The 14,641-nt window shown below is 48.6% G+C and overlaps 1 protein-coding gene across 3 annotated transcripts in view; it reads right to left on the bottom strand.

The window, feature by feature from the left end:
• Nucleotides 1-4: 4 nt before the first annotated feature.
• Nucleotides 5-14,641, bottom strand: part of ZNF609 (zinc finger protein 609) — a 185,106-nt gene continuing 170,469 nt past the window's right edge. The window contains exons 4-10 of one of the 3 annotated variants that reach the window (XM_081049941.1): nucleotides 12,853-12,940; nucleotides 9,757-12,094; nucleotides 8,563-8,929; nucleotides 6,954-7,129; nucleotides 6,495-6,711; nucleotides 5,944-6,022; nucleotides 5-5,645 (exon numbers count right to left, since the gene is read on the bottom strand). In XM_081049941.1, coding sequence (XP_080906067.1) covers nucleotides 5,949-6,022; nucleotides 6,495-6,711; nucleotides 6,954-7,129; nucleotides 8,563-8,929; nucleotides 9,757-12,094; nucleotides 12,853-12,940 — 3,260 coding nt within the window. In that variant the 3' untranslated portion in view covers nucleotides 5-5,645; nucleotides 5,944-5,948. Of the gene's footprint in view, nucleotides 5,646-5,943; nucleotides 6,712-6,953; nucleotides 7,130-8,562; nucleotides 8,930-9,756; nucleotides 12,095-12,852; nucleotides 12,941-14,641 lie in introns of all 3 variants that reach the window. The other 2 variants (XM_081049942.1, XR_013993449.1) reach the window with 2 other exon arrangements.

The raw sequence follows: 14,641 nt of genomic DNA, 5'->3' as shown, positions 1-14,641 counted from the left end.
CTTGGTTTGCTCTTTATTCCTGTATTGGGACCAGCTTCCTGCCACTGTCTTTTGAATCTAGAGCCTAACTTAGTAGGGGTGTGATACATGCCTCTCAGCAAAACAACTGGGGAGCATCTGGACAGATAAACTGGCTGAGGTCTCTGGGGACCACATTACATTGCAAACTATGGGGTTGCTAGGAGTCTGGGACACACTGCCAGAGCCCCCTAGAGAGACAGATGTGTACATAGCAGCTTCATCCAGAACAGAGGCTAACATACCGAGAGCCAAATGTCTCAGTTCTTCCTTTTGTACGGACAGCTGAGTCCTGAAACCGGGTTCTGGCTTTTGCAGGGAGCTGACATTTCCATTCTTGGAGGTTTCTGAAGGAAGCAGCATACACCTTCCTTAGGAAGACAGTTTTCTCCTTTTGGAGCCCAGTGCCCTGAAGCATGGCTGCCATTCCCCTTGGACCACCAGTCTGATGAATAAGTCCTGTGTGCCACCGGAGAGGGCTAGAATCCTCTTGATCGACGTTCTCTCTTAAAATTTCTCAGTGGCTTACTAGCATTTCTTTCCTTTTGCTTGTTTTCCCAAGTGAAGTGCTGGGACTGTTCTTCGACCTACAGTTTGGGAACTCTGCTGCTGAGCTGTGGCTGTCTTTACTTTCTCTGAGTCTTTAGGCCATTTCCACGTTGTGCGTGAAGCTTGTTTTCACACTGGGCCAAGTCTTTAACCTTGGACCCCCACCTGATATTCTTTAAAAGAAGTGCGCTCAGCACCTTCACCTCTCCACAGTATTAGTAGGTCTGACCTAGAGATATTCAACTGAAAGAAAGGCTTGAAGGTGTCCTCCTGAGCAGATAACCCCCAGAGGCGGCATAGAGGCAGTGACTGAAAAAAAGAAAGTCACTACAGTGAGGTTTACAAGGTGAGGTTTACAACAGATCCGTGTGAACGGTGACAATGGCCAAGGAATCTACAAGACAGGTAAAGAACCAAGCAAAACTCAGTCCTTTATCATCCCCAAAGCCAGCAGACAGGAAACAAGCCTGAGATTCTGCTGCCCTCCGCTGGTGGGTCCTCTTTAATACAGCCAGAGTCAGAAGGTTGCATGGAAACCCAGGCACTCAGTTCTAAGATTTCCCTTTCAAAAATAAAAAACTTTGCTAGATAATACCACTTATAGGAAAGAAATATGGTACCCAAAACTTGCACTCCAATTAAAAAAGCAACTTAGAAGGTGGAATATTTTGAGGGGATGATGAAGTGGGAGGGGAGATATGTGACAGGCAAACTAAGTCTAAATTTAAGAACAGGGATATTAAAAACTTTATTCAATAAATACAACAAATAATTTAAAAAATATACTTCAATCCAAAGCCAATTAATAAAAGGAAGTAGAGAGAAAGGGGGAAAAGGTGGGGGAAGAGAGAGGAAATCAGGGAAAGGAGAAAGTTCAAGAGGTGGAACAATGGTTTGGTTGGGCTGTTTCAGAAGGTACCACCCTTTGAAATTCTGATCGAATGCTCTGACCCAGTCACCCTTAGCACTTGTTCTGCTGGCGTAGCCATAGGAGCCCACCAGCCAGGAATGATTCTCTGGGCTCTGGATCAGAGCACTCTGGAGGCTAGAATCTGGGGAAGTGGGAGTTTCCCACTCCTTAAAAAAACCACCTGTTCTAACTCCCAGGCAGGTTGAAGTAGTGCAAAGTCTTAGGCAGAGAGCTCCCACTGCACAGTTTCCAAGGTGAGTGTCCAAAGCCAGGGTTTCTGGGAGGTCCCAGAGCACCCAGGGGTCCAAAGCCACTTCGGTGAATGGGATCTAAGGGGGAAGACAGGAGAGGCCAGGACACAGGATCAAGCTCCTGGGTATGCCAGTGGCGAAGCCGGGAAGCTGCTGGGCAGGCAGTCTGGACATTGGATTTCACAGCTTGCCAGCAGCCAGGGAAGGTGGAGCTGAGGATGTGGAAGGAGCAGGACCAGGAAGATCAGGAAGCTGAAGGAGAACGGAAAGGGAGGAAGGAGGAAGCAGCTCAGCAGCAAACTCCAGGAGAAATAACCAGCAGCCCTCACAGATTTGTGATTGTCTCTTAAAAAGATTTATTTTCTCTTCTTGCCTAAATGTACAAAGGCAAAAAGAGTACAGTTTGTATATATATATATATATATATATTTATATATATATATAAAAAAACAAGGAACTTGGTAATGTACACTTTACAGAAGGGAAGAATCAGGAAGACTGAAATTAAATCCAACAGAGCAACGCCAATGGAACAAAAGCTATGAACAGCAACACTGCCCCTCCAGCCCGGGCCTCCAGCTCGCCCCAACCTGCTCCCAATGGGGGGCTGAGCACCAAGGCAAGCGGGTGGGCTGGGGCAGGAGGGGCTGGGGCTTGGGAGGAGCTCAATCCCAGGAGGGCCCCATGGCAGAGGATCGTCAGGAAGCTTCCTGGGATGCCCAGTAACAAAACAAGTAACAAAGGCCCAGAATTCACGGGGCCAACTAGCTGCCCAGTTGAACCTTAGGGGCATCAGAGTAGACACTGGATGGTGACAGGCGATGGGATAATTAGTGACATGGGTGACCTCAAAGCCCATACACAACTCTTAGGCCTTCTGCAGTCTTATTCGCCCACACCTGAGGCTAAGTCCTCCCACCCCCACCTTGGAGCCTGGAGAGAAAAGATTCAAGAATCACCATTTCATTTCATGGGGTGCCCTCTTAACCCTTCTTTGTGGTCCTTTGACCTTGAGATGTGTGGAGAGGGTGAGGTAAGAGAAGGGAATCTCATACATGTACACATACATGTATAGGCAGGGAAAAGGGATGAAGGGAACTGACACACCTTAAATGAGGAAGAAACGGGTGTGAATGCTGGGGAGCAGCTCTCCAAGCCTTGGCTGTCCTACCTGGGGACGAGGCTCTCCCTCTAGCTTCTCTGGGGGGCCCGATGAGCAATGTCTAGCAAGAGGCCTGGGCAGGCTGGCTCAGAGAGAGCCCCAGTCTGGTGGGCTGAGCCCTTCGCAGCGCACTTTTCCAGCCTTTGCTTGTGGGGTGGGGGGGAATCCTCGCTGCGTGTCTCATCCCTCTGACCAGGTCACGGGTGCCACAGGTACCCCTACCTGTGCTCCTCCCAATGCAGAGAGGCTGGAGGTAGACAGCAAAATCCTTCACGCCAGCACTCGTCAAAGATCTGTGTCTCCCACTGCTGCTGCTGCTTCATGCTAGTGCTATTTCAGGGAGGGAAGACTGGACCTGGCAAGGATTTGGGACCAGGAGGATCAGGGGTCAGGAAAACGGAGGGCCATTCTGCCATTGTCACTTTCCCTGTTCTTCTGGGCAGTGCAGTGCCTACTTTTCAAGGGAGACTTGAATATAAGGGTCCAAGAGCCAAATATTTCATAAAGGAAAAGAAAAGAAAAAAAGCTGTTCCCTTCTGCAGAACCCAAGGCTGCCCTGCTAATACGGAAGTTCCTCTTCTCTGTGTTACAGAACAAAGTGGAAAGGGCAGGAATGTGGAGCCAGGCCTGCCCAATGGGAAAAAATTACTTCTAACGGTTTCTTTACAATATGTACAGAGCACACTGTGAGTCAGCGCCACAGATACAAAACGTACAACAATATTAAAAACAAACAGGAACAGAGATGGGTCCTTGGCTCTACCCCACAAGAGTCTGGGAGGACATAATCAGGCTGAAATTCAGAGTCATCCTTTTGGTGGGGGTGACTCAGGTTAGGTGGGATGAAGGAATCCACACCAACTATTTCCACGGGTGAAAGGGAAGTCACTGCTCAGAGCATGGTCTGCTGGGGCAGCAGGAGGCAGAGGGAAGGCTGGGGGAGGGAAGCTGCTTGGGGCCTGCTAAGAGGTGTCATAGTTTTTTGCATGGGCTCAAAACCCAACTTGAACAAAAACAAGAACGTGAAGCCTAAAGGAAAGGTCTACAGGGCAGAGGGGCTCCTCTTGGGCAAATCACCCTGAGCCTCTCTACAGCAGGGCTCCGGGGGCCTGGAAAGCGGCCTCTGCGGACATTGTGCTTACTGCCCTCCAGCTCCACGCCCCACACGTCAGAGCCAAGTCCTTTTGCTCTTTCTTAAACGGTCACTTTTGGCACTCTGGTCACAAACACCCCTCTCTAGCCTCGGCTGGTGTCTGTCAGTTTCTCTCAATCTAGAAGGTCAAGGAAAGATAGGAGAGGAAGAGAACAAAAGGATGGTAACTCAAAAGCAAAGTAAGAGCTAAAGCTCCCCACATCGTGGGGAAGAAGTGACTCTAATAAACCTCCAAATTATAGGCCCTTTCCCAGTACAAAGAGCACAGAGCCTGGCCTGGGAGACTGCATTGCTAAGGAGAGCAGAGAAACCTGCCGCCTCAGAGCCCAGCTCCACTGAGTACCCTCTGGCTCCGAGCAGTAATGGCGTGGATGTGTCATCCCAGAGTCTAAGGAACACGTAACCTCCCATGGTCAGTGGCCCCTAAACAAAAACGTGTGTCACAAAGAAACACGGCTTGTATTGGCACACACAGGGTTCTAGACTGAGCTATAGAACATCCTGTACTTGTACACCGAGGAACTGTATGCTTGTGGCCCTAAGTGAGGAGGACACTCAGCGGGCAGCCTGGACAGGACATCTCAGAATGGCTGGGTGTGCCGAGGGCCTGTCTCCTGGGCCTGGGCCTCAGCTGACCTGCAGGCTCTGCAGCTCCACATGCTGGGGAATACTCTTTTATCTGCCTGAATCGTAAGAGCCAAGTAGTGGAAAAGAGGAGGAGAGATCAGCGTGGGGACCCCCCTGGGAAAGGCACCGAGGGGCAAGGAGGGAAGAGAGACAAGGGCAAGGGGTTGGGGCTAAGAAGCAGCAGGACTCAGTGGGAATGAAGGTTCTATTCACAGACTCCATTCATGCTCCAGCTCACCCCCAGTATCCCTGGGGGGCCCTGTGCTGGTGTGGGGACCCCTGGCCCTCTGCCTGACAGGGAGAGCCCAAGTCCATGGTGGGGCAAATACCTGGGTTTTCCTTTTCAGGCTGGGCTCCGAGCGTTTATATGTGCTCATGTGAGAGGGGAGAAGTCTTCATGTTTGAAGACCTCGTTTTCACAATTATAGAGAAAACAGCCCCCCATTTCTTTCCTGAGATTCTAATTCCTCCACGTGCTGTCAGTTCCCAGGGCCCAAACCACTGGGGAGATGCAGGATCTGGTGATGGTGGTAATAATGGTGAGAGCGGGGATGGCTGTTGTGCTGTCTTCAGACCTTACCCAGTGCTTGGGGGTCCCTCCCCGGGGAATGGGGGAGGGGTCGGTACTCCTCCAGCAGCTGACCAGGGGCTTGGGGAACAGAGCAGTGACTTCTCTGGGCTGAGCCCTCTGGTTGCTCCCCGTGCCTTCATCTCCAGAGGCCACGACAGTCACAACTGTGGCCGAGAGAATAAATATCTTTGCTAAGTACCAGCTCTCCAGCTCCTGAGGAAGAGGGAGGGTCAGGGAGTCCGGGGGGCTGGCGGAGGCGCCCAGGGTCTGCCGTCGGTTATGGTGGGAACACGGCACACAGGATGATCAACATGATCGAGCTGATGTCTAAATGCCACCTCCAGCACCTCCTTGGACGAGCCAGTCCGGGTTGTGAAGCTGACGTGATCCGGGCACTTGGGGTTCTGCAAAGGAAACACGGACAGATAACGAGGCATTCAGCCGGCTGGCATAACAACCACAGGTGGCTCTCCACGAAAATGACAGCAGGGGAGGCTGGTACCAGGCTCCCGAGGGGACAGGGGACGTATCTGAGCACGTGGCTTCACGGAAGACTTGTACAAGAGGCTGGGCCAGCAATTCACCATTTCCAGACGGCTGACCCTAGACAGCTATCCCTCACCGAGGCTCCCCAGGGATTTTGTGATCCAGGTATTAACTATTCCTGCCCTATGTGTTGCACCAAATTAAAAAGTAACTTACCGGTCTCACCTCCGGGGGGGTGGGTAGAGTGAGGGAGTTGAGCCCTGCTGGCTGGCAACAATGGCTGTAGAAGAAAGCCCTGAGTGAGGAGGAGGACATGTCAGTGTAGCACTCCCAGAACCCTGCGAATTAAGCACTTTCTTTTTACCAGCTGGGTGGGTATTGGAAGGAGTTTCTCCGTGAATTCCTCGCTCCACTTAGTTTTGGGGTGCTGGCAGAAAAAAACATCTGGTACTTGGCCTGATGTAGTTGCTGGGGATAGATAGTAAAGCTCTATTTTTTCAGCTGCTTGTTTCTCTTTGGCTGTGGGAACACCTGTTCCTTATTCTTCTGAATATCACAGCCAATTTTCAGGAGGAGTTTGAGAGTCCCCAAGCTCCAAGGGAGGAAATAAATGTCATCTGCTTTAATGATCATCGGCAGGAGGCTAGGCTTCTGACAGAGTAGAAACTAAAAAAAAAAAAATCTTGCCCGGGATGAGTGGGGGGCTTGCTTTGTGGGCGATGCTTGTGGGGTGGTTAAAAGGGCAGGCGGTGGGAAAGGAGGCTTACCTGCTGCATAGGGTAAGTTGTACTGTGCTGGGAGCAAGGAGTACCCCAAGTGGTGGTGGTGGTGGTGTGTGGACATCAGGCGCTGGGAAGGGGATGTGCGGGGCCGGTCTACGCTCCTGTCACCGCCTCCTGCTCCCCCAACGCTGCTACAGCTGCCACCACCCCCAACTACCCCACAGCCTCCCCGATCTCTCTCCTGAGAAGTTTTATCACTTATCTGAAAAGGAAAGCAGACACAAAAGCACGATTATGAGACACACCAGACAGCAAGCTGCCCAGAGCCCACATCATGTCTCCTTCGACATGCAGGACCCCCAGGAACCCACTGGTACGTGGAGGAGCCGATGTCAAGTCAGCCACACGCACTGCGGTTAGGGCTGGACGTGCCCACCTTCTCCCAGACCCTGACGCTGACCCTGTGGGCGTTGCTCCTAGTCAGTATCACTGCCCTTCCCGTACCGTGGGAGACTTGCTCTTGTAGTGACTGGCATGCTGCTGCAAGATGTCCAGGGCTTTGGACTCCGAGCTGGACTTACAGCTGACACTGGGGCTGGCTCGGGCCTTCTCGGCATCTTCACCCCCGGAGACCTTGCTGCCGTATGGGGAGAAAGAGTAGCTGGAAGGTAGGTAGGAACCTAGGGAGGGAGAAATAAAGCAGTCAAGGAGACGGGAGAGGTAGAGAAAGTCTGCTTTAGTGAGCTTGGCAAGGTGACATCAGCTTCCCTAGGCACCGGCTGAGATGTTCTCCACCATGCTGTCTTCGGGCTGAGACTGTTAGTCTGTCCTTCTTTACTGAGCTCTAGAGGCAAAACTAGCTCAGGGATATTAGGAACATGGCCCTCAGTTTTTGGGGAATCAACTTCCCTAGAGCCCCAGTCTTGGAGATTCATCTTGGACAGGTGACATGATAAAGTGGAGAGATCAGAGGATCTGGAGGCAGAGGGCCTTGGGCTCAAATCCTACCTCTGAGATTTACCAGTTGGGGAGCCTGGAGCAAATTAACAACATTTTTGAGCTTCAGTTTCTTCGCCATCAAAAGAAAATCTCAATACTTATTTAATAGGGTGATGGGGAGGACTGAATAAGATAATGTATATAAATCATCTAGTACAGTGCCTGGCCCAGAGCAGGCACTCATCAAATGGAACTATTATTTTTACATAGACGAATTAGGGTAACAGGAGAAAGAAATACCACAGGGTGAGACAATCTTCTATCTGCTTGAAAAGCTTACTTGTCCTATTTAGACAACGCATTATAATGTTACGACAGAATCTCAAGACTATTTAGACTGCTCTCCTGTGGGGAGGTGGGAGCTTTAAGGAGTGGAAGTTCTCTTTTACCCCACAGGTACCCCACAATGGCTCTTTAGGCAACAGAAACCAGTGAGTAGAGTTGAATAAGAGCATTTTCTTCTAACAAGAAACACAAAACTCCTACTCTGTGCCCCTTTCCCCAAGAACTCATGGATGGCAGTGTAAAGAGCTTCTTTTTCCCCAGCTGAACCTTCTGTAGCTGCACTTTCCCCGAATCTGACTTCAACCTACTTTTCCCAAATGCAAATGCCTTCCAACTGTACATGGTCTTGTAAATGAACACATGCATTGCCCTGGTTTGAATGTTATTTGTTTCACGTATCTCTCCTGCTACAATTAAGTTGTAAGCTCCTTGAGGGGAGGCCACTAGTCTTCCCTCTTTCTTTTATATTCCCCACAGTGCTAAGCACACTGAAAAATGTAGAATATGTGTTTTAAAAAAATCCCAGCAGAGGGAAGACGGCAGTGGCAGAGAGGGAGTTTTACCTTTAGTGACCCAGGAAAGGACAGTGTAGAGGCAACCCTCTAGCTGGAGAGAGGGAGGCAGAGGTGGTCCCACAGACTGTAATTAGGGTTCATTCAAGGAGCACGGGGTGAGAGTGGCCACTTCATAGAACGTCACATTCAAACAAGGGCTGGCAACTACCTGAGCCTCCATACGCGTTAGGGAGGAGCAAAAAACTCTGGTTTTGAAAGCTCTGCTTCCCTTCCTTTCCCAATCAATGCCACGCTGGCTGGAAGGAGTGCTGTACCTGGGTAGTTTTGCATCATGACAGCAGGCATGCCCCGGTAGCTGGGGTGGTTGGGGTCATAGGACTGGCTGTAGGAGTAGCCGTGCATGTAAGGGATGTAGGACTGGTGCTGGGTGAGGGGGGACGACACAGGCACATGGACACTTGGTCGGGGCTCCTTGCTCCCAAGGCGGGATTCCTCAGACGTGGACAGCTTGCAGTCACTACTTGTGCTTTCCTTCCCGTCTTCCTTGGGGATCGAGTCCTTACTCCGACTCCTTTCCTCCTTCAATTTGCGGTCCCGTTCCTCTTTCCACCGGTCATCTTCTGACTTGATGTCTGAGTACTTGGCAGGGTAAACATATGTCCACATCCGGGGCTCTGCTTCCTACAACAATCACAGAATGAGCAATCAGTGTTGTATAGATGAGAGAAATTTCAAGCCCACAGTTCCAGGAGAAACACCAGAGCAGATTGTACCACACACCCGGGACAGAGTACGATCAGTGGCCTCTACTGACCTTTGTTTACAATGAACTCTAGTCCCTCTGCTTAGAAGCCCATCCCCTCCCTGCCTAAAAGGAAACAAGATGTGGGGGGAGAAAAGGGAAATCCATCAGTGAGTCTTCTCTAGGAAAGGAAGAAGCATTCTGGGGAAATGACTCCTTGAATAGAAGAGGCCGCTCCCTTTCCAAGGATGTTAAGGTGGCTTCACTTCTTTAGAGCAAGCTCAGGGGTAGAAGGTCTGACTGTTTCTAAGTCTCTTGAGCAGCGCAAGATGTTAGCCCAAATTCTTAGTTCTAACGCTACCTACAAAATCTTTTTGAAAGTAACTCAGTCTGAGTAGTGTACCTTTGGCCGAGTCTAAAAAAGGGAGGGATCACCACTAACTCGCTCCAGAGGAACCAAACAGCGAAGGAAACACTGGACTAGGCCTCCAGTTCCAGCTCTGCTAGTGAAGTCTCAAGTAACCCTACACAGATCAAGCTATCTTACCTGGGACTCACTTGCCAAATGGGAAACACACCTTATACTGACGTAAAAGTGCTTTTTAAAAAACATTAAAATGAGTCACAAAAGTAAAAACTCCCTAAAATGACAGATTTCTCCTGCTACTCTGTATTCTGTTGACCCCCGACATCAGGAAAACCCTGATTTGTGAGGAAGAGAGAAAGACTATCAAACAGTCTTTCTATTTCCTCCCAGCATAGTTACCTGTCGGTACCAAAGAATTGGATCCACCTCTGCCTGTCGGCCACACTCAGCACCTGTCTTGGCTTCAGAAGCCTCCTTGCCTAGGTGGCCGGCCTCACTCAGCTTCACTTTAAGTGCTTCTGGGGTCTGGCTGGGGAGTTTGGAAGAGTCATCTAACTTGGGAATGATGACTGATTTGGCAGGGTCAGCCCCTGGCTCCTTGGCCTTGCCGGGTCCTGACTTCACCAGGTCTGTCAGGCTGGGGGCCTTGGTGAGAGTGGGTGGAATTGACGGCTTTTGCTTCCATTCTTCCTTGAGAGCGGCTTCCCGCTCCTTCATGCCCAGCTCTGCCTTCTTGTCCAGGCCGCGCTGCTGCTCCAGGCTCTGCCGTTTCTGCTGCTCTTCATACTGCTGCCGGTAAGCCGTGTTCGTGCTCAGGAGGTGGGTGTGGTAACTCTGGTCGCTGTAGCCATAGGGGGGCACATAGGCGTACTGGTTGTAGTAAAGGGACTGCATGTACATGTTGGGACGCTGCTGGATGACGGAGGGCTGCTGACTGGAATTGCTCAGCTCTGGCTTCTTTTCCTCACAGACATCGTTCTTCACTTTGCCCTCTATGCTCTCAGGCTCCTCATCCTTTTTTGTCTTCAGGGCCTGGCTCTCCACTCCTGCCTGGCTGCTGGGGTTCAGAGCCCCTGGGCTGGACTGTGCGTAACTTGGAGAGTAGTAACTCTCAAAGCCTTGGTAATACGGTGAGTCTTTGCTCTGCGGCTGAGGGGGGAAAAGAGTTTTTTTAGCACCTTCCTTAACCAACTGTTCGGGGTCCTTTGACTTGACACTGTCCACTTTGCCCTCCCCATCCTCCCCAGCATCGGAGATGTCCGAGTAGGCGGGGCTGTTGGTTTTGACCGAGCTGGCTTCAGCGCCATTCTGGGTCACTACATGTAAGGGAGTCATGGGCTGGGTAGGGGTAGTGCTGTCCAGGCGGCTACTGCCTCCAATGGACGGGCTGGGGGCATTGTCCGTGAAGCTGTAAATCTTGTCAGCTTCGGCCTTGATGCTAGCCAGTCGGCTTTGGTGGGGGTCTGATGAGCCATTTAGGAGCCCCTCCATTTTCATCCCATCTCCGGATGATTCCCTGAACGGGCTTTTGCCTTCTTCTGCTCGACACACCTTCCCAGGAGTCAGAGGACTTTCAAGTTCCTTTGAAGACTCCTTCTTTTTTTTGTCTTTCTTTTTCTTGTCCTTGGCTGGAGTCAAGGCAGGGTTGACTGTGAAAGGTTCCCCCATCACAGTGGGCTTGGGCTGAATGGGCTTGAGCTGGGGGCTGTTGGGCATGGCTTGGACCACTGTGGTGGTCAGGCCTGAGGAGGAGCCGGGGCTGGCTGCTGTGAAGGTGGCTGTCTGGAAGGTGTAGATTTGCTGTGCTGGGATGGCAGGGGCAATGGGCCGGGCTGACTTTAAGCTCTTGGAAGAAATCTTTTCAGGTTTCAAACTAGAGGGTTTTTTACATTTTTCTTTTTCCATACACTTTCTTTCCAAAGAATCAAAGGCATCATTGCTTGTTTCATCCATTACTGAGGGTCCATCATCAGAGCCATCATTGGATAAGGCCCCGAGGTCTGTGTCCCCTTCCCCACTCAACTTTTTCTTACAGAGGCCTTTTGTGCTGAATTTGCTTGAAGGAGAAGGGCTATGAGTCTCTACAAGCCGAACTTTGGGGGTAGCTGAGCGGGCAGGAGACAAGGAACCTTTTTGTGAGACAGACGCACCATTGCAGCTCCCGAGGTCTGCATGGAGGGTGGGCTCCTCTCCGTACTCACTGTCTCCATCTGCTTCTGGTTTGCTGTCATCATCTGTATGGGCATGAGCTTGGTGGTACTTAAGTCCATTAATGTGCTTGTACTTTTTGTTGCAGTTTGGGTGGGGACAGTCAATCAAGATGGGGGAGGGACAATTTCTGTCTAGAATAGTGGGTTCCACCTTTGTCCCAGGGAGGGGGCCTGTGGCTGAGCCCATGGAATTCGTACGGACACGCTTGCTCCCTTTGGAGTCCTCTGAGCTAGAATTCAGCTCCATGTCTGACAGGGGTTTGTTTTTCCGCTTATTTGCTGAGGAAGGACTGGCCTTGACATCCTCAGAGGTGCTACTGGCAGGTGGGCGATGCTCTGAAGAATTCTGGCTGCCTCGACGGCCTTTGCTATTGGCTCCTGCTCGGGTTTTGCTGCTGCTGCTGGTCCCTTTGCTGTCAGAGGCTGTGGCTGTCTCACTGACAGGTGTGTTACTGTTGGGACGAACGCGTTTGCCTCTCCCCCGACCGTTCCGCATTTCCAAGTCACTGGTGGGGGAGTCACAGAACCTTGGCAATAGACAAACACAACAGGATATTATTAAAAAGAGAACATATCTTCAAACCAGTTTAGCTGCAGTCTCCAGAAGAACTGTCCAGATGGTAACTATCATTTTCAATGAATATGATTTGTTAAAGGAACTTTTGAAAGCATGGGAACTGCATTAAGCGGTGAGTTCTGGGAGACTGACTGTTCTAGGAGACTATCTGAATACTAGCTGTAGATTATTCCCCAACATCTGGGTTCCTCAAACCCTGGCAAACTGGAAACTAACATGATGAATAAGCTGTAAGGTGCTATTCACTGAAATGTCAATCCTAAGATCAAATTGCAATTTGAAAAGGCCCTTGTGAAATAGATCCCCATTGTCTAGTGAAGTTTATAAAACTGAAGTGTTCTTGAGTTTAAACTTCTAAGAGACAGCTACGATTAAAAAGTATCGCCAATGAATGTGTGTTCACCCATCGTTAGACTCTATGGTCCGGTCTCATGGTAATTACAGGTACTACCCATCGGAATTCAAATTTCAGACAAAAGCTTACATAGGACCTTCTTCCCATTCCTACCCAACCCATGAACACCTAATTCATTTCTTCTTTTTGACTGTCAGATGAATGTAGTGCTTTTCCTTGTCTCTACACCACAATGTCCTTTAAAAGCTGGGTGTCTTTTAAAAGCTAACCAACTCTAGCTGGATGAAGGTACAAGCCATCACTGATTAGGGTGGTTCAGACTAACATGAACTAAAAAGCTGTAGAGTGCTTACCTGGGCGGTGCCCAGTCATGCCGTGTGCAGTCAAGAAGGGTACCTACGTATGTCTTGTTCCTCCATGTTACATTCACTACCAACATTCCTGGAAGACAAGAAGACTCAGTTATAGATGAGAGAAGCCCTTTTTGGCCACTGAGAAATATACTTCCCATTTGAGTAGCATTCTGGCTCCCGTAGGAGGGTTTAGGGAGTACTCTGGGTCCCAGTGAGACAACAGAATTAGGCTAATAGTTCTATGGGAACTGCCCTTAGGATGGGCAATAGTTGCAAAGATTTCATGGTCCAGTTAAGGCACATTTTCATTAAGTAAATAAATAAATAAATAAATAAATTCAAATATACTGAAAAAATACAAAGAAACACCTACCAAAAACCCATGTACCCACCACCCAGTTCAATGATTTATAAGATTTGTGTCAATTATGGATCCTGTTGTTTGGTGTCAACTCTAAGAATTCTTTGCCCATTGAAGATTTTCTTCTAAGTTTTCCAGTTTTCTGTTTGTGCTTGATCCATTTTGAGTCAATTTTTGCATGAGATTCTTTTTTTTGGCCTCTGATGACCAGTTGTTGCAACACCACTTGTTGAAAAGGCTATCTTTCATCCCAAGAATTGCTTTTGCACCTTTGTCAAAATCAGCTGGGTGCATTTGTGTGTCTATTTCTGGGTTCTCGGTTCTGTTCCATGGCTATTAATAAGTCTTGAAATCAGGGAGCCTTATTCCTCCCACTTTCTTCTTCTTTTTCAAAACAGTTTTAACTGTTTTAGTTCCTTTGGCCTTTCCATAAAAATTTTAGAATAGTCTTATCTGTATCTACAAAACACCTTGTTGGAATTTTGACAGGAATGGCATTAAATCTATGTATCCATTTGGAAAAAAACTTGACATCTTTACTATGGGCTTCCCGTTTGTTTAGAGCTTTGATTTCTTTCATCAGCATTGTATAGTTCCAACATACAAATCTTGTAAATATTTTGCTAAATTTACACCTAAGTATTTCATTTTTTGAGCTATTGTAAATGGTACTGTATTTTTAATTTCAGTGTCCATGTGTTCATAGCTAGTAGATTGTAGACATACAAGTGATTTTTGTATATTTACCTTGTCTTCTATGATCTAGCTGAACTCATTAATTCTGGGAGGTTTTTTTTGCATATTCATTGGGATTTTCTATGTAGATAATCATGTACTGTGCAAGTAAGTATAGTTGTATTTATTCTTTTCTGATCTGTACGCCTTTTAAATCCTTTTCTTGCCTTAATGCACTAGCTAGAACTTCCAGCACTATGCTGAGTAAGAGTAGTGAGAGAAGACATCCTTGCTTTGTTCCTGCTCTTAGGGAGGAAACGTTCAGTCTTTCATCATTAACTATAATGTTCAGCTCCATGTCAGGGATATACGAAGCAAAAGTCTAACCCAAGGAACTCACCACATGTCATTCCTCAGGTCCTGAGGTCCCTAGCTGGTCTGCCTTCTTTTCTCCACATTTTACAGCCTTGTTATATTTGTTTTATATATAACAGACAGGGTTTTTAGTTGTATTTGGTGGAAGCAGGAAAAGGTATGTATATTTCACCCTCCCCAAAGTGGAAGTCCTGGTTAATTTTATTGGTTACCTTTCTTAGCATTAGATTTCTATTATATAAAATTTTGATTTGCAGGGTTTTTTTTGAGCAGGATTTTTTTGAGTGGGATGTTTTTGTTACTAATTTTCCCCCTTCTCTGTTCCATAGTTTTACAATTTCTTCCATCTAGTACCCTAACAATGTAGTCTGAACAGGT

The sequence above is a fragment of the Rhinolophus hipposideros genome (genome assembly GCF_964194185.1).
Source record: "Rhinolophus hipposideros genome assembly, chromosome: 5".
In the NCBI taxonomy this organism is placed as follows: Eukaryota; Metazoa; Chordata; class Mammalia; order Chiroptera; family Rhinolophidae; genus Rhinolophus; species Rhinolophus hipposideros.
Note: the sequence above shows the minus strand (reverse complement) of the source record. Positions and strands in the feature narration are given on the sequence as shown.